At 41.5% G+C, this 18313-nt stretch overlaps 1 protein-coding gene across 3 annotated transcripts in view; it reads left to right on the top strand.

Moving 5' to 3' along the window:
- exoc6b (exocyst complex component 6B) overlaps nt 1-16751 on the top strand; it is a 168801-nt gene extending 152050 nt beyond the window's left edge. The window contains exons 21-22 of one of the 3 annotated variants that reach the window (XM_085759053.1): nt 13137-13249; nt 16468-16751. In XM_085759053.1, coding sequence (XP_085615179.1) covers nt 13137-13249; nt 16468-16594 — 240 coding nt within the window. In that variant the 3' untranslated portion in view covers nt 16595-16751. The remainder of the gene's footprint in view (nt 1-13136; nt 13250-16467) is intronic. The other 2 variants (XM_085759054.1, XM_085759052.1) reach the window with 2 other exon arrangements.
- The last annotated feature ends 1562 nt before the right edge of the window (nt 16752-18313 follow it).

Below are 18313 nucleotides of genomic sequence, written 5' to 3'. Positions count from 1 at the left end.
GAAGTGATGGAAGAAAGAAAGGAGGGATGGAGAGAAGATGAGAAGAAGGAGATGGGATTGAGAGAAAGAAAGGAGGGATGGAGAGAAGATGAGAGGAAGGGGATGGGATTGAGAGAAAGAAAGGAGGAGAGGAGAGGGGGATAGAAAGGTGGAAAAAAGAAAATGGGAGAGAAGTGATGGAAGAAAGAAAGGAGGGATGGAGAGAAGACGAGAAGAAGGAGATGGGATTGAGAGAAAGAAAGGAGGGATGGAGAGAAGATGAGAGGAAGGGGATGGGATTGAGAGAAAGAAAGGAGGAGGGGAGAGGGGGATAGAAAGGTGGAAAAAAGAAAATGGGAGAGAAGCGATGGAAGAAAGAAAGGAGGGATGGAGAGAAGATGAGAGGAAGGAGATGGGATTGAGAGAAAGGAAGGAGGGATGGAGAGAAGACGAGACGAAGGGGATGGGATTGAGAGAAAGAAAGGAGGGATGGAGAGAAGATGAGAGGAAGGAGATAGGATTGAGAGAAAGAAAGGAGGGATGGAGAGAAGACGAGATGAAGGGGATGGGATTGAGAGAAAGGAAGGAGGGATGGAGAGAAGACGAGACGAAGGGGATGGGATTGAGAGAAAGAAAGGAGGGATGGAGAGAAGATGAGAGGAAGGAGATAGGATTGAGAGAAAGAAAGGAGGGATGGAGAGAAGACGAGATGAAGGGGATGGGATTGAGAGAAAGGAAGGAGGAGGGGAGAGGGGGATGGAAAGGTGGAAAAAAGAAAATGATCGTATTTATCGGTGTCAACTCAGTGTTTAATAATCTAATTCATCTCATTTTAAACTTTTCAAATCCCAATAACTTTATTTAAACAGCGTCCCCTAAATCAAACATGGCGGTCGTCGTTCGTTCGTATTGATGAAGAAAACCTAAACGCGGTTTCGTCTCCTTACGAGACCTTTGACCTTTGACCTAGAAAAGAAAATCTGACGTTGACGGACAGGTGTGGAGCTGCGGACGGTGTCTCTCTGTGACCTTTGACCCCTGACCAGGGCCGTTGCTACTAGGAATTCTGGGCCCCCTTAAAGAATACTAAAGTGGGCCCCTCCCCCTAACTTTTCCAGTTTTTTTTTCTTAGACTACATATGTATTATAATTTTTTATTTAGCCTACTTTGTTTTGATGCTAATGCAGCATTACACTGCAAAAACTCAAGTATCTTAGCAAGAATATTTGTCTTATTTCTAGTCAAAATGTAATTTCTAGTCAAAACAAATCTCATTATACTTAAAATAAGACACATCATATTAAAAGTAGCTTGTTTTTAGACACTTTTTACTCCTTTCAAGCGTATTTTCACTTGGAATAAGTAGAAAAACTACTTATTTCAAGTGAAAATTTGTTTGAAACAAGTGAAAATGATCTAAAAACAAGTTAATTTTTTAGGTGATGAGTCTTATTTTAAGTGGACCAGACGTCCGTCCGTCCGTCGTCGTCGTTGGTTTTTTTACTGATAACTCAGTCGAAGGTGATTGACAGGTGTCAGCGAGCTGCCGGCGACCTTTGACCTCGGGAAGAGCGTTTTAGTCTCCGTGGCGACGGTGAGACGGCGACCTCGGGCAGCAAAGACAAAAAGAAAAGAAAGAACATAGAGACTCAGAGGGTTTTTACCGATCGATCGTTTAGTCGATCATCAATAGTTGATCTGTGTTTCCTCTCCTCTTTTTCTTACTTACGCTTCCTCTCCTCTCTCTTTTCATCCTTCTCTTTTCTCCTTTGTTTCTTTTTTCCCCTCTTTCATCTATAGTTCCAGTGAGAATCGTTTTGTGTGTGAGAGAGAGAGATAAAGAAGAAAAGAATAGAAAGAAAGAGAGAGAGAGAGAGAGAATAAAAGAAACGAATAGAGAGGGAATGAAAGATCAAGAAGAAAAAGAAAAAAGAAAGAAAGAGTGAGAATAGGAAACGAAAAGAGGGAGTGAGAGATAAAGAAGAAAAAGGAAAGACAGAATAAGAGAAATAATTAGAGAGGGAATGAGAGACAAAGAGAAAGAAAGCAAGAGAGGGAATGAGAGATAAAGAAGAAAAGAATAGAAAGAAAGAGAGAGAATAAGAAACAAAGAGAGGGAATGAGAGATAAAGAGGAAGAAGAGAAAGAAAGATAGAGAGGGAATGGGAGATAAAGAAGAAGAAAAGAATAGAAAGAGAGAGAATAAAAGAAACGAATAGAGAGGGAATGAGAGATAAAGAAGAGAAAGAAAGAGAGACAGAGAGAGAATAAGAAAAACGAAGAGAAGGAATGAGAGATAAATAAGAAAAGAATAGAAAGAAAGAGAGAGAATAAAAGAAACTAACAGAGAGGGAATGAAAGATCAAGAAGAAAAAGAAAGAAAGAGTGAGAATAAGAGAAACGAAAAGAGAGGGAGTGAGAGATAAAGAAGAAAAAGGAAAGACAGAATAAGAGAAACGAATAGAGAGGGAATGAGAGATAAAGAGAAAGAAAGAGATAAAGAAGAAAAAATAGAAAGAAAGAGAGAGAATAAGAAACAAAGAGAGGGAATGAGAGATAAAGAAGAGAAAGAAAGAGAGAGAGAGACAGAGAATAAGAAAAACGATGAGAAGGAATGAGAGATAAAGAGGAAGAAGAAAAGAAGAGAAAGAAAGAGAGAGAGAAGGAATGAGAGATAAAGAGGAAGAAAAGAAGAGAAAGAAAGAGAGAATAAAAGAAACGAAGGGAGGGAGTGAGAGAAAAAGAAGAGAAAATAACCCTGATTATTGATTATTGATCGAGCAGAAACGTCGTTAATTAACGACTTTGTGTGTTTGACCGATGAGGCGTTCGAGGTCGATCTGGAAAAACCACCACTGGAACTTTTCTCATAGTAAACTTTTAACTGATAAAGTAATCAGCTGATTGATAAACAGTGATCAATGATTGATTGATTGATTGATTGATAGAAGGATGGATGGAGGGAGGGAGGGATGAATGACGGAGGAGTGAAGGAAAGTTTGTAAACGTGACTCGTTTTAAAATGATGAAAATGAAAAAAAAGCGAGTCCCTGAAAATCCTGAAGAAATAAATCAGAGGAAGAGAAGGAGAAACTATTAGACAGGAGGGGAGGAGGAGAGAGGGAGGGAGGGAGGAGGATGGATAGAGAGAGAGAGAGAGAGAAGGAGGAAAAGGAGAAAATGAACAGAGGAAGAAGAGAGAAAGAAAATAAGAGGAAGAAGAGATAATGATGGGGGTGAGGGGAGGGAAGAAGAAAAGAAAGGAGGGATGGAGAGAACATGAGAGGAAGGAGATGTGAGGAAGAGGGGAGAGAGGGATGGAAAATAAAGAGAAGAAAGGAGGGATGGAGAGAAGACAAGAGGAAGGAGATGGGAGTGAGAGAGGAAGAGGGGAGAGAGGGATGGGAAGGTGGAAAAAAGAAAATGGGAGAGAAGTGATGGAAGAAAGAACGGAGGGATGGAGGGAGAATAAGAGAGAGGGAAGGAGGAAAAGGAGAGAATGAACAGAGGAAGAAGAGAGAAAGAAAATAGGAGGAGGAAGTGATAATGATGAGGAGCGAGGGGAGGGGGAAAAAAGGAAAGGAGGGATGGAGAGAAGATGAGAGGAAGGAGATGGGATTGAGAGAAAGAAAGGAAGGAAGAGGGGAGAGGGGGATGGAAAGGTGGGAAAAAAAGAAAATGGGGGAGAAGTGATGGAAGAAAGAATGGAGGGATGGAGAGAACAGGAGGGATAGATGGACAAATAAAGAGGAAAAGAAAGGAAGGATGGAGAGAAGATGAGAGGAAGGAGATGGGATTGAGAGGAAGAAAGAAAGGAGGAGGGGAGAGAGTGATGGAAAGGTGGAAAAAAGAAAATGGGAGAGAAGTGATGGAAGAAAGAGAGAGGGAGAGAAAAGAAGGAGAGGGGGATGGAGAGAAGGGGAGGGATAGATGGACAAATAAAGAGGAAAAGAAAGGAAGGATGGAGAGAAGATGAGAGGAAGGAGATGTGATTGAGAGGAAGAAAGAAAGGAGGAGGGGGAGAGAGGGATGGAGAGGTGGAAAAAAGAAAATGGGAGAGAAGTGATGGAAGAAAGAAAGGAGGGATGGAGAGAGATAATAAGAGAGAGACAGAAGGAGGAAAAGGAGAGAATGAACATAGAGAGAAAAGAGAGAAAGAAAATAGGAGGAGGAAGAGATAATGATGAGGGGAGGGGAGGGATTGATGGACAAATAAAGAAATAAAGGAGGGGAGAGAGGGATGGAAAGGTGGAAAAAAGAAAATGGGAGAGAAGTGATGGAAGAAAGAAAGGAGGGATGGAAAAGAAGGAGAAGAAATGAGAGAAAACAAACAGGAAAAGTGAAGATAAAAAAGACGTCACTTTGTTTTTGTGTGGAGACGGAGCGATAGACGGAGCGATAGACGGAGCGATAGAGCGGCGGAGGTCAGGGAGAGGTGAGAGAGGGGGAGAGAGACGGAGGGAGAGTTCAGACGGAGGTGAAGAGAGAGAGAGAGAGAGAGAGACCTGAGTGTGTTTAGGGTGAATCAAGGGTCAGGTGTGTGCGTCTCTCTCTCTCTTCCCTTCTCTCCCTCCCTCTCATCCCTTCTTCTCTCTTTCCTTCTCATCCCTCCTTCTCATCCCTCCTTCTCTCCCTCCTTCTCATCCCTCCTTCTCTCCCTCCCTCTCATCCCTTCTTCTTCCAGTTTTACCTACTGACCTCAAGTTCACCCAAAACTCTTCTCCTCCTCCTCCTCCTCTCTCCTTCCTTCTTTTTTCTTCCATCTCTTCATCTCCTCTCCTCCTTCCCTCATCCTCGTGTCTTATCTCTATCATTTCATCTTCTTCACTTTCGTCTCCCTTCCTGTCTTTTCTCTCCTTCTCTTCATCCCCTCTTTCCTTCTGTTTTCTTTACTCGCTCTCTCTTAATCTTCTGTCTCTATTCTTTTTTTCCCACTCCTCCTCCTTCTGTCTGTCCTCTTATTCATTTTTCTATCAATCCATCCATCGTTCCTCTCCTCTTTTTTCTTACTCTGGCTTCCTTTTCTCTCTCTCTCCATCCTTCTTTCCTTTTTGTTGTGTTCATTTCTTTTTTCCCTCTTTCATCTTTAGTCCCAGTGGGAATCTGTTTGTGTGTGTGAGAGAGAGAGAATAAGAGAAACGAATAGAGGGAATGAGAGAGAAAGAAGAAAAAGAAAAGAGAGAGAATAGGAGAAACGAATAGAGGGAATGACAGAGAAAGAAGAAAAAGAAAAGAGAGAGAAAAGGAGAAAGGAAGATAGGGGGAAAGAGAGAGAATAGGAGAAACGAAGAGAGGGAATGCGAGATAAAGAAAAGAAAGAGAAAGAATAAGAGAAACCAATAGAGAGGGAATGAGAGATAAAGAAGAGAGAGAATAGGAGAAATGAAGATAGGGGGAATGAGAGATGAAGAAGTGAAAGAAGAGAAAGAAAGAGAGGGAGAGAGAATAAGAGAAACAAATAGAGGGAATGAGAGAGAAAGAATAAGAGAAACAAAGAGAGAGGGAATGAGAGATGAAGAAGAAAAAGAAAAGAAGGTAAAGAAAGAGAGAGAATAAGAGAAACGAATAGAGGGGATGAGAGATAAAGAAAAGAAAGAGGGAGAGAGAGAATAAGAGAAACAAATAGAGAGGATGAGAGATGAAAAGAAAAAGGAAAGAAGCAAAAGAGAGAGAATAAGAGAAATGAAGAGAGGGAATAAGAGAAACAGAAGAAAAAGAAAAGAAACAGAGAGAGAAAATATGAGAAACAAATAGAGAGGGAATGAGAGATAAAGAAGAGAAAGAGAGAGAATAAGAGAAACAAATAGAGGGGATGAGAGATAAAGAAGAGAAAGAAAAGGAGAGAGAGAATCAGAGAAATGAAGAGGGGGCAATGAGAGATAAAGAAGCGAAAGAAAGAGGGAGAATAAGAGAAACAAATAGATAGGGAATGAGAGATGAAGGAGAAGAAAAAAGAAGAGAAAGAAAGAGAATAAGAGATATGGAAGAAAAAGAAGAGAAATAATATAAGAGAAATGAAGAGAGTGAATGAGAGATAAAGAAGAGAAAGAGAGAGAATAAGAGAAATGAATAGAGAGGGAATGAGAGATGAAGAAAAAGAAGAGACAGAAAGAAAGAGAATAAGAGATACAGAAGAAAAAGAAGAGAAAGAATATAAGAGAAATCAAGAGAGTCAATGAGAGATAAAGAAGAGACAGAAAGAGAGAAAATAAGAGAAACAAAAAGAGAGGGAATGAGAGATACGGAAGGAAGAGAGAGAGAGAGAATAAGAGAAACCAATACAGAGGGAATGAGAAATAAAGAAGAGAAAGAAAAGAAGAGAGAGAATAGGAGAAACAAAGTCAGGGGGAATGAGAGATGAAGAAAAAGAAGAGACAGAAAGAGAGAAAATAAGAGAAACAAAAAGAGAGGGAATGAGAGATGAAGAAAGAGGGAGAAAATAAGAGAAATGAAGAGAGAGGGAATGAGAGATGAAGAAGAAAAAGACAGGAAGAGAGAGAGAGAATAAGAGAAACGGAGCGAGTGAATGAGATAAAGAAGAGGGAGAGAGAGAGAGATGTGCTGAGTCTGATCCATATATAATAATCTAATTCATCTCATTTTAAACTTTTCAAATCCCAGTAACTTTATTTAAACAGCGTCCCCTAAATCCAACATGGCGGTCGTCGTTGGTTCGTATTGATGAAGAAAACCTCAACGCTGTCTGCAGCTCATTAACCGACATATTAGTTCACACAACCTCAGACACACGATGTTTGTGTGTTTATGCAAATGTGTGTGTGTGTGTGTAGTTGTGTGTGTGTAGGTGTGTAGGTGTGTGTGTGTGTGTGTGTGTGTGTGTGTGTGTGTGTGTGTGTAGTTGTGTGTGTGTGTGTGTGTGTGTGTAGTTGTGTATCTGGGAGGATTAGCAGGTCAAACCGTGGCCGTGCGAGGGTGAAGCAGGGGACAAAGGAGAGAGAGAGAGAGCGAGCGGTGAATACAGAGAGGAAGAGAACTGGAGAGGGGGAGAGAGGGGTGAGGAGGAGGAGAGGGGGAGGAAGAGGTGAGGAGAGGAGAGGGGGAGGGAGGGAGGAGGAGAGGAGGGAGGGGTGAGGAGGAGGAGAGGGGAAAGAGGAGAGGGGGAGGGAGGGGTGAGGAGGAGGAGAAACAGTGATGGGAGGAGGAGAGGGGGAGGGAGGGAGAGGAGAGGGGGAGAAACAGTGATAGGAGGAGGAGAGGGGAGGAGGAGGAGAAACAGTGATAGGAGAGGGGGAGGGAGGGGGGAGGAGGAGAAACAGTGATAGGGGGAGGTAGGGGTGAGGAGGGGGAGAAACGGTGATAGGAGGAGGAGGAGGAGAGGGGGAGAAACAGTGATAGGAGGAGAGGGGGAGGGAGGAGGAGGAGAAACAGTGATAGGAGGGGGGAGGGAGGAGGAGGGGGGGGAGGAGGAGGAGGAGAAACAGTGATGGGAGGAGAGGGGGAGGGAGGGGTGAGGAGAGGAGGAGTAACAGTGATAGGAGGAGTGGGGGAGGGAGGGGTGAGGAGGGGGAGAAACAGTGATAGGAGGAGAGGTGAGGAGGGGGGAGGAGGAGAAACAGTGATAAGAGGGAGGGAGGAGGAGAGGAGGAGGTGATGAGAAACAGTGATAGGAGGAGAGGAGGAGAAACAATGATAGGAGGAGAGGGGGAGGAGGAGGAGAAACAGTGATGGGAGGAGAGGGGGAGGGAGGGGTGAGGAGAGGAGGAGTAACAGTGATAGGAGGAGAGGGGGAGGGAGGGGTGAGGAGAGGAGGAGTAACAGTGATAGGAGGAGTGGGGGAGGGAGGGGTGAGGAGGGGGAGAAACAGTGATAGGAGGAGAGGTGAGGAGGGGGGAGGAGGAGAGGAGGAGAAACAGTGATAAGAGGGAGGGAGGAGGAGAGGAGGAGGTGATGAGAAACAGTGATAGGAGGGGAGGAGGAGGGAGGAGGAGGAGAGGGGGGAGACCAGGAAGTCCAAATGAACGTCTCTTGTTGGCGACGGAAACAAACAGTTGTTACTGCTGAGCCACTTCCTGTTTTTATGAATGAAAACCGCTGCGTCGTAGTCGTGGTGCGTTCAGGTGAACCCGTTAACGCCGCCACAGCTGAACTCCTTCACGTCGGATACAAACACTCGGTGGCTTGAAGGTCGACGGGGGTCAAGGTCACGGTGACCTCATCATGACTCTGGTTGCCTATAGCAACAGCTGTTTCTCGACCGTCGCCATTAAAACGTGAAGTAGATTGTGATTCAGGTGTGATGGACCGAGCTGGTTGAAACTCTTCTTCCTCTTCCTCCTCCTCTTCTGCTTCCTCTTCTTCCTCCTCCTCTTCTTCCTCTTCCTCCTCCTCTTTTTCTTCTCCCTCCTTTTCTTCTTCCTCCTCCTCTCCTGCTTCTTCTCCCTCCTCTTCTTCCTCCTCCTCCTCTTCTGCTTCTTCTTCTCCTTCCTCTTCTTCCTCTTCCTCCTCCTCTTTTTCTTCTCCCTCCTTTTCTTCTTCCTCCTCCTCTTCCTCTCCCTCCTTTTCTTCTTCCTCCTCCTCCTCCTCTTCCTCTCCCTCCTTTTCTTCTTCCTCCTCCTCTTCTGCTTCTTCTTCTCCCTCCTCTTCTTCCTCTTCCTCCTCCTCCTTTTCTTCTTCCTCCTCCTCCTCTTCTGCTTCTTCTTCTCCTTCCTCTTCTTCCTCTTCCTCCTCCTCCTCTTCTGCTTCTTCTTCTCCCTCCTCTTCTTCCTCTTCCTCCTCCTCTTCCTCTCCCTCATTTTCTTCTTCCTGTTCTTTCTCCTCCTCCTCCTCCTCCTCTTCTTCTTCTTGTTCCTCTTCCTCTTTCTCCTCCTCTTTTTCTTCTCCCACCTTTTCTTCTTCTTACTGATAAAATTTGACTCTGAATTTGCCCCCAAAAAACTCAAATCTCTCCTTTTTTTCTCTTTTCTCTCCGTCTCCGTCCGTCTGCTTCCTGTTTGCCTAACACACCTCCATCTCCTATCACTCGTCCATCCCCTTCCCTCGCTCTTATCTATCCATCTTCATCTGCCCTTCCTTTACCCTCCTCTCCCTCTCTCCCACTCTCTCTCTCTCTCTTATCCATTCCTCTCCATCTGCGTCTCTTTCCATCTCTACTCTCTCTCTCTTATTTTCTCTCTGTCTTCTCCCACATGTGGTTTCGCTCTCCATCCCTCTCTCCTCCTCCTCCTCCTCCTCTCATCCCTCGCTCACATATGGTTTCTCTCTCTGGATGTGTGTGTGTGTTTGGTGTTACCCAGAGTTCACTGGGGCTCCTCGCTCATATACTCGTGTGTGTGTGTGTGTGTGTGTGTGTGTGTGTGTGCGTTACAGACAGAGGTAGAGACAGAGTGTGTGTACGTCTACGGGCTTACAGGGGTTTGCCTGCCCGGGCCTGTTTGTGTGTCTGTGTGTGTGTGTGTGTGTGTCAGGTTGAGTTCAGCAGGGCAGCAGCAGGTTATGCAACAGTTTCAGATGTGAGGCGTTCAGAGGCCTTCGACCTTCCACTGTGTTGTACGTTTTCTGTTTTTTTTTTTTTTTTTGGTCTGTTGTTTTTCTGCGAACACACAGCTGAAAACATCCCAGAATTTGGAAAAAAAATAATAAAAATCCCACCCCTGTGATTTCCTGGGAAATACTTAAAGTGGATCGATGACTCAGCGTCAATAGCAGCGTTCGGTCGAACTGTGACGAAACTGGAAACTGGGAAAAATAAGAGACCGCTCCCAAAATGATCAGTTTCTCTGGTTTTACTATTTATTTGTTTGTGTTTGAGTAAAATTTAAAAAAAAATGTTTTCAACTACCGACAACATTTCTCCCAAAATTGAAAAAAAAATATTGTCATTTAGAGCTTTATTGTTGTCCATTGTCTAACTGTGTTTGTTTATGCCTCATCTTTGTATAATAGCTTGTATTCTGTGTATTTTATTACTTTTATGTTATGTGTAGGGACCACAGATGGAAATTAGCTGGGAGCTAAATCTGGTGCAACCATCTTTTCATTTTTTTTCCTTTAAATGATTAATGTAATTGCACATTGTCCCTTATTAAACTAATAAACTAAACTAAACTGTATTGGCTAATGACTAAACTAGTATAAAAAACAAAAATATCAAGTCTTTTCAGACCCTGAATAATAATAATGCAAAGAAAACATGTTCATATTTATTCCTAAAGAACACAGCAAGAATATTTTAACTCAGGAAAAGAAAAGAATGAGATTTTGTGAAAGTGGTCTCTTATTTGTTTCGGAAAAAAATAAGAGACCACATTCACAAATGTTTCTTAAAAGCATCTCTACATGTATGACAGTCATTCTTTTCTTTTCTTTTTTAAATACCAACACAAACACAACTCCTTCTACTTAATGAGACATCTGACTTTATAGGAAGATTATAAAAACCACTGCTGGGATTAAACATTGACATTATCCCACAAAAACTGATTTATAAACTCTTCCTGAGTTAAAATGTTCTTGCATTATTATTATTCAAGGTCTGAAAAGACTTGATATTCTTGTTATTTAGACTAGTTTAGTCATTAGCCAATATAAGCTCTAAATTACTTTTTTTTTTTCTCAATTTTGGGAGAAATGTTGTCGGTAGTTGATAGAATAAAACAAAAATAATTGAATTTTACTTGAACACAAACCTACAAATAGTAAAACCAGAGAAACTGATCATTTTGGGAGTGGTCTCTTAATTCTTTCCAGAGCTGTATGTCGCTGCATTTGAATCAAATTTTTAAAAAAGGAAGTGACCTCAGAGCGCTAAAATATGTGCTCAAATATGTATGAAGTCAGTGTTTCTGTGACTGTTTTATTCATGTGGGACTCACACATCGAGGAAAACGCCAAATTATTTCACGGACTCACTCTGTTTTCCTTTGAATTTACGGACGATGACTTCTTCTGAATTTCACTGTGAACGGTTTTAATGAGTTTCATCCTCATCAGTGACAGGAATATTGAAACAGAAGTGGATCATTGACGTAAAAAACTTTGTCAGTTCGGTCGAACCGTGACGAACTGAAACCCGGGAGGTCGAGAAAACATCTGTTGCTGCGTTTGAATCAAATTTTTTAAAAAGAGACAAAGAGGAAGTGACCTCAGAGCGCTAAAAGTAACACCTGAATGTGCTCAAATATGAAAGAAGTCAGTGTTTCTGTGACTGTTTTATTTATGTGAGAACACATGTGTGACTAAAACGCCAAATTATTTCACAGACCCACTCTGTTTTCCTTTGAATTTATGGACAACGACTTCTTCTGAATTTCACTGTGAACGGTTTTAATGAGTTTCATCCTCATCGCTGACGGGAATAATATCGAAACAGAAACTTTTCTTACTATCTAAACAACTGTTGAGTCTCCTGTGACCTGTTTTCATCTGGTTATGATATTAATGAACAAATGAAAAAGTCAAATAAAAAGTGAAATAAGAGCAGAACAGGAAAATAATTTATATTCTACAGTGACTTAAAACCAGTCGTCTTTAAATGTTAAAATATTAAAGTCACACATATAAAACCTTTATTAAATACTTCTTACAGTCACTTAGAGCAGATTAAAGTTAAAACAGCAGCGGATGAAATAAGAAAGTCATGAGGTTCAAGTTCAGGAGTTTAAAGTTGTGAGAGTGTTGTTTTTATTACATGACCTCGATGTTAATGAAATGTAGAAATAATAATGTCTGCTTGTCCGAAACCTTTTAAATAAGTATTGAACTAATTAGTCTCGTTGCGGTTTCAGAAACTTTTAAGCATCTAAAAAGTATTTTAAATCAGTTACCTAGGTGACCTAGTAAAGTACGTTAGGTCACGATTAAATCTTCTTAAAAGGTATCTTAAGTCACTTTTTTAGTCTTTTTAAAGGTGTCAAGTTACGTTGGGTCAATTTGAAGGTGTGTTAGGTCGATGTAAAGGTAAATTATATCAGATTAAAGGTACATACAATTTTAAAAGTAGATTAGGTCATGTTTAAGGTACATTAGATTTCTTTAAAGGTGTGTTAGGTCTTTCTAAAGGTACATTAAATCAGATCAGTGTAAATTAGATCAGATGAAAGGTACATTCAATTTTTTTTAAAGGAGGTCATATTTAAGGTACGTTAGATTACCTTAAAGGTAAATTAAGTCTTTTAAAAGGTATCTTGAGTCACATTTTAAGGTACTTTAGGTCTTTTTAAAGGTGTTCAATTGCATTGCGTAAGTATGAGGCTGTTTGGTCAACATAAATGTAAATTAGGTCAGATTAAAGGAACATTCAGTCATTTTAAAAGTAAATGAGGTCATCTTTAAGGTATGTTATTAGATTACCATAACGGTACATTAAGTCTTTTAAAAGGTATCTTAAGTTAAGGTGTTTAACTACATTGTTTTAGTTTGAAGGTGTGTTAGGTGTTAGGTAAGGTGTTCAGTCATTTTAAAAGTACATTAGTTCATGTTTAGTGTACGATGTTTCACTTTATAGGTGCATTACGTCAGTGTAGAGTTCTTTTTGGTCAATTTAAAGGTAAATTCAGGACAGTTTAGGTGTACATTGGGTAACTGTACAGCTAAACTAGGTCAGAATAAAGGTACATTAGATCTTTGAAGGTAACTAAGACCAGTTTGAAGGTACATTTGTTCACTCTGGTGTGTTCAGTCATGTTGAAGGTACATTAGGTCTTTCTAAAGGTTTGTACGTCAGTGTTGAGTTGCATCAGGTCAGTTTGGAGGTACATTAGGTTGGCGTTGAGGTAAACTAGGTTGGATTAAAGCTACATTAGATCTTTGAACGTACCTAAAACCAGTTTGAAGGTACATTCGTTCACTCTTAAGGAGTGTTCGGTCTTGTTAAAGGTACATTAGGTCGGCGTTGAGGTAAACTAGGTCATATTAAAGGTTCATTCATTCATGTTAAAGCTGCGTTAGTTCAGTTCTTTCATACGAAACCCAACTTTTACTTTCGACTGTGTCTCAGGAATCTTAAAACCAGCCCCTTTGCCAGGTTCGGTGACACCAGTTGAGTTTTCTCACCTGGTTGTAAAAACATTGGCGTTGACGGTTTAACGGATCATTTAATCTGCCTGAAGCCGGACGAGTTTCTGAGGGTGAACGGGGGAACAACGCCCTCTCTAATATCTCTCCATCTGGCTTCTTTTCTTTCTCCTTCTTCATCCAGTTGCTGGAGCTGTTCACCCAGTGGGATTGGTCGACCTACTTGGCTGACTACGGGAAACCCACCTGTAAATACCTGAGGGTCAACCCACACACTGCACTGGTGCTGCTGGAGAAGTGAGTCCACCCGCCCATTCTCACGTTTTGTTTGTCTGTGTTTGGATTTTTCTCACGCTGTTCTTGAACTCAGTTGTGTCTCTACAGTTTTTCAGTTGGTCTACAGATCTTCAGCATCTTAGTTTTTAATCGTTTGTCAGTCATTAATTGATCAAACTGCCAAACATTTGCTGTTTTTATTAGGCTATAATCATAAACTGAGAATCTTCGGGTTCTGGTGACACATCATTGAAACTTAATCAACTATTTTGATAACAACGTTTTCAGAAATGTGATTTCCTGGGAGTTGAAAACCCAACAGGATTAGGTTATTTTAGCATAAAGACTGGAAACAAATGGTTTAATCCACACATGAACATGAATTAGATCAAAAACAACATGCAACTTCTATTGTTTCTTGTAGTGACTCACAACTTCTTTAAGTCTTTTTGTCTAGTGTTATACAGTGTTGGCAGGTTTAGTGCAATTTACTTTACTTTTATAGAAAAAATATAGTGAATAACAATGAACAGAAATAACCGAATTTGTGAGTGAATCAAACAAACAAGCAAAAAAGTTATTCAAGCACTGAAAAGCTAATAGTAGTTTAAGGCTAAACGCTACGTTCATTTACTGACAGAAAATTGATTTGCATATGTTTTGTTTTTGAACAAAGACTTGAACGTTTCAGCTTCTTGAACATGAAGATTAGCTTCATATTTCACTTTTTTTGTTTTGTTTATTTTCGATTAAACATCGATGGAAATGGCAGATAAACACATTTTCCCACAAATGTTCATCAATTGATTTTAATAGAAAGATTGTATTGACAGTATAAAATAACTCCACTCTGTTGTGTTCTGACAGGTTGTTTAAGCCGTGAGTATCGATCCTGCTGCGTCTCTGTGTGTGATTGATTGATTGATTGATTGATTGATTGATTGATTGATTGATTGATTGATTGATTGATTGTAGCATGTGTAAGTACAACGACTAAAGCCTGAATATACAGGAAATGTACATAAACAAATGTGGTCGGTGTGTCTTTAATGTGATGATGATGTGAGGCTAAAACGCACGCACGCACGTCCTGATCACAGGAAGAAAATAAACTCACCCTGATGATGTTTATCATCACCGCGGCCGCTAACACAATGGGGATGTTATCGCTACGACGACACCCACATCGCATATCTGTGTACCATCAGTTTATCAGTGTGTAGAGCCTGAACTGCTGTGGAGATAGTGATGATAGCCACACACACACACACACACACACACACACACAGAGAGTACGGTCGACCTTCTTTAATCGGGGTCAGTGTTTTCTCTCTGGAGCTCCAGCCGAGGCCCCGGCCCGGTGGTCCCTCTGTGCCCAGAGAGGAAGCTCCCTGCTGGGGCTCGTCTGGTCTGATGCTCCCCTGAACTTCCTGGAGGTTCCACAGAGACGCAGTGTTCTGCTACAAGACACACAAACACACAAACACACACAAACTGAGACACACTTTCTCATGTGACCACACACACTTTCTCCTCCAGCAGACATGTGTATGTGTGTGTGTGTGTTTCTGAACTAACCCTCCTTTTACCCCTGGACATTTGTGTGGTGGCCTGGGAAAACCCTTCACACGGTGGGATTTTGACATTTTCATTTTTTGATATTTCCATAAACTAGAAGTTTTCAGCCACTCATAACTGTTTGAATAACTGAGATAGCCCTCTCAGATCAAAAGTTATGGGCATTTTGATATAATATGACCAAAAAACTGAAAAGTGAGAAAAATGGCTTTAACTAAGACGAGTGTTTTACAAAACATTAAACAACTTCTGAACCGTTTATGATAGAGACGAGCTGTAAACTGTATCTGAATCGTGTGATTTTCTGCTTTCCGAGGGCCCTTGAATGGTGCCTCTATGACAAGAAGGGACCGTATAGGGTGCGTGTAATTGCGTGGTACGGGAACAGACGCTAAACCTAGCGTAGCATCGATGCTAAACAGAACGTAGCATTGGTGCTAAACCGAACGTATCATCGGCACTTGCACATGTTTTACAAAACATCAACAACATATTATAACTTCCGAACCGTTTATGATAAAGATCAGCTGTAAAAAAGCATCTGAATCGCGGGATTCTCTGCTTTCCGAGGGTCCTTGAATGTTACCTCTACAACAACAACGGACCTCCTCTCCTCTAGCGCTGCTGCAGCTCAGCTGAAAATGAAACGCTCTATTCGCCACAAAAACATAAAAATAGGTACTTTCCGTTTTGTTTTCTTAAAATATTTATTCACCACAATGTAGTAGAGAGTTCAAAGTACCAGAATCACACAAAATATCAAAATCGTGGAAATATTACTTTTCCACCAACTCCCAACGGGTTTTCCCAGGCCCCCACACATTTTTGTCCACCTCTCACACTTTCCCAACTCCCCACGGTCAAATGAAAGGTCACTGGGGCCTGGTTTTTGGCAAGGAAGTGTATCTTTGGGTAAACTCGGGATTTCCCAAGTTTCAGAACCCGTAATGATCATTTTTACCACACCCATGACCCTGCGCTGGACAAAAATGTCCAATGGGTTTTTTAATGTAAAAATAAAGTAAAGATTTTAACTAACAGATATCACCATGAAACTTCCCAAGTTTATTACTGACATTAAGACAACTATTTTTTGTATTACAAGTTTTGTCAAATTTTATGTTTAAATATGTAAATGAGGCAATATCTAATGAAATATGCTAATGCTAATTTCCAGAACCAAAATTTGAACAATGGATAAAGCCCCTTTTAAAATTCTTGTTTTATTTTGTTGACATATTATAGTCAGAAGTTTTCACCAAGGGGATTTTGGATATCTCTTTTTTTATCACTAAAATACTGTCACCAGCCATAAAACCCCATAGAGCCCCATAGAAATGTTGTGTTTTTGCAGCAAAAACAACTGGCCAGGAAGGGGTTAAAAATGTTGAAACCCACGTCAAAAGTGAGTTTCATGTTTAGTCAAGACCCAGCCCTGTATGTATCACAAATATTTTTGGGAGTAACTCATGTCAGGGGTCATGGATGTGGTACAAATTGAAGGATCATCCGAGGGCTAAACCGTTGCGTCACAAATCCTGCACTTGTGTGTGTTTCCTGAACGCATCGTCTAACAACCGGAGTGAAAATACGACAACACAACAACACTCAACACTCACTCATCCCATCGTTCCTTGTTTTTCCTTTCCCCTCCTCCGCAGGATGAAGGAGATGAGCAGGAAGAACAACGTCTTCGCCCAGTTCAGGAAGACGGACCGCGACCGCCAGAAGCTCATCGACACCGTCATCAAGCAGCTTCGCAACCTCATCGCTCAGCACCACGCCTGAAAACCGCCGAGTCACCGCCACCGAGTCCCCGAGTCCGTCCAGACCCCGTCACCGACCAGCGCCGCCTCTTTGCACATTAACATTTAACCCTTAACCCTCTGATCTGCGAAACAAAAAAAAACATGGATTTCTGACTCGTGGAGGACGATTGGTCGTTAAAGGGATAGTTGTACCCAAAAAATTGAAATTTCTCAACTCATTATCTCCTCCCCCTCATGTGGACTAAGGGCTGGGAGAAGTTTCAGAATCCTCCGTGGCTTCTCTGAGTTACAGGGGGTCTCGGCGTAGCAGTGCATGTCCATATAACGGTTGCAAATGGATACCAACTGTCTTCGTAACAAAAAGACACACCAAAAAACATCCAAATACCTCCATGCTGCTCGTATGTAATGTCCGTCTTGTATTGAATCCCCGAAATGCGAAATTGTCCCGAATTGTCTCGAAGCTCCTCTTCCCAGTTTGTCCAAATTTGGACGAACCGGGAAGAGGAGCTTGGAGAAGCTTCCGCTACAAAACAAGCTTGAAATATAGACTTATTTAATTTTTTTTGCCACAATTTCGCATTTCGGGGCTTCAATACAAGACGGACATTACATACGAGCAGAATGGAGGTATTTGGATGTTTTTTGGTGTGTCTTTTTGTTACGAAGACAGTTGGTATCCATTTGCAACCATTATATGGACTTCTCCCAGCCCTTAGTCGACATGAGGGTGAGTAGATAATGAGTGCAATTTCAATTTTGGGTGAACTATCCATTTAACGTAAAAAACACAACGTCACGTTATAAATTAATCTATAAACAGATAAATAAACCCACAGATTCTTTCGTTGTGCTCGAACCGAACCACTTCCTGTTCTCGTCGCTCGTCCTCCACGTTAGAGAGAAATCTCGTTTTTTTTTTTTTTTTTGTTCGATGGAGTCGCAGCAGATTTGACTTTTTCTTCTTCGTCTTCCTCTTCTTCGCTAACGTCTTCCACGTCGTCTGTGGCGCAGTGACATCACATCTTGAATGTACATCACAGGTCTGCGACGGAAAAAACAAAAATAAAATAAAAAAATACAGAATGTTTTATCCTTCATCCTCTGATAAAGGGGGATGTCGATGCAACATGGCAACCCCCTTGTCCCATCTTAAATACAGTATACACAACCTGCAAACACTTGAACGGCCGCTCAGACCTGGCAACCTCACACACAAAGCGACACCTTGGTGGTGGAGGAGGAGGATGATGACGTCCAAACCTGGCAACGCGCTCCTGAGCAGTTTGCGACTTGGTCTTAAAGGGGGGGATAACGACTATACTAGCCCCCGACCTGGCAACCGCTGGCTCTGATGTGTACTAACTAACTCGTATAGAAGCCGCCGTACTAACGAACACACACTCTCATGTCTTCCATACACATATTGCCGAGCTCTGTGTGTGTCTGTGTGTGTGTGTAGCCACGCACACACACACAAAACACACACGCACACTTAATTATTTTGTATTTTTGTTACTAATATGGGTCGTTGTTGTCGTTTCTTCTTTCGTTTTTCGCTTTTTGTTGCTTTTTCTTTTTCTTGAACTTGGTGCAATAACAGCATTATGTGTGTCTGTGTGTGTCTGTGTGTGTGTCTGTGTGTGTGTGTTAACTATTGTGCTTTACAAAGGGATTTTGTGTGTGTGTGTGTCAGAAGGGAATTTAATTTGTGCCATGTGATCAAACTGTCTGATGA

Source organism: Trachurus japonicus, chromosome 18 (assembly GCF_045865225.1).
Source record: "Trachurus japonicus isolate A0001 chromosome 18, Traja_1.0".
NCBI classification, from domain to species: domain Eukaryota; kingdom Metazoa; phylum Chordata; class Actinopteri; order Carangiformes; family Carangidae; genus Trachurus; species Trachurus japonicus.
Note: the sequence above shows the minus strand (reverse complement) of the source record. Positions and strands in the feature narration are given on the sequence as shown.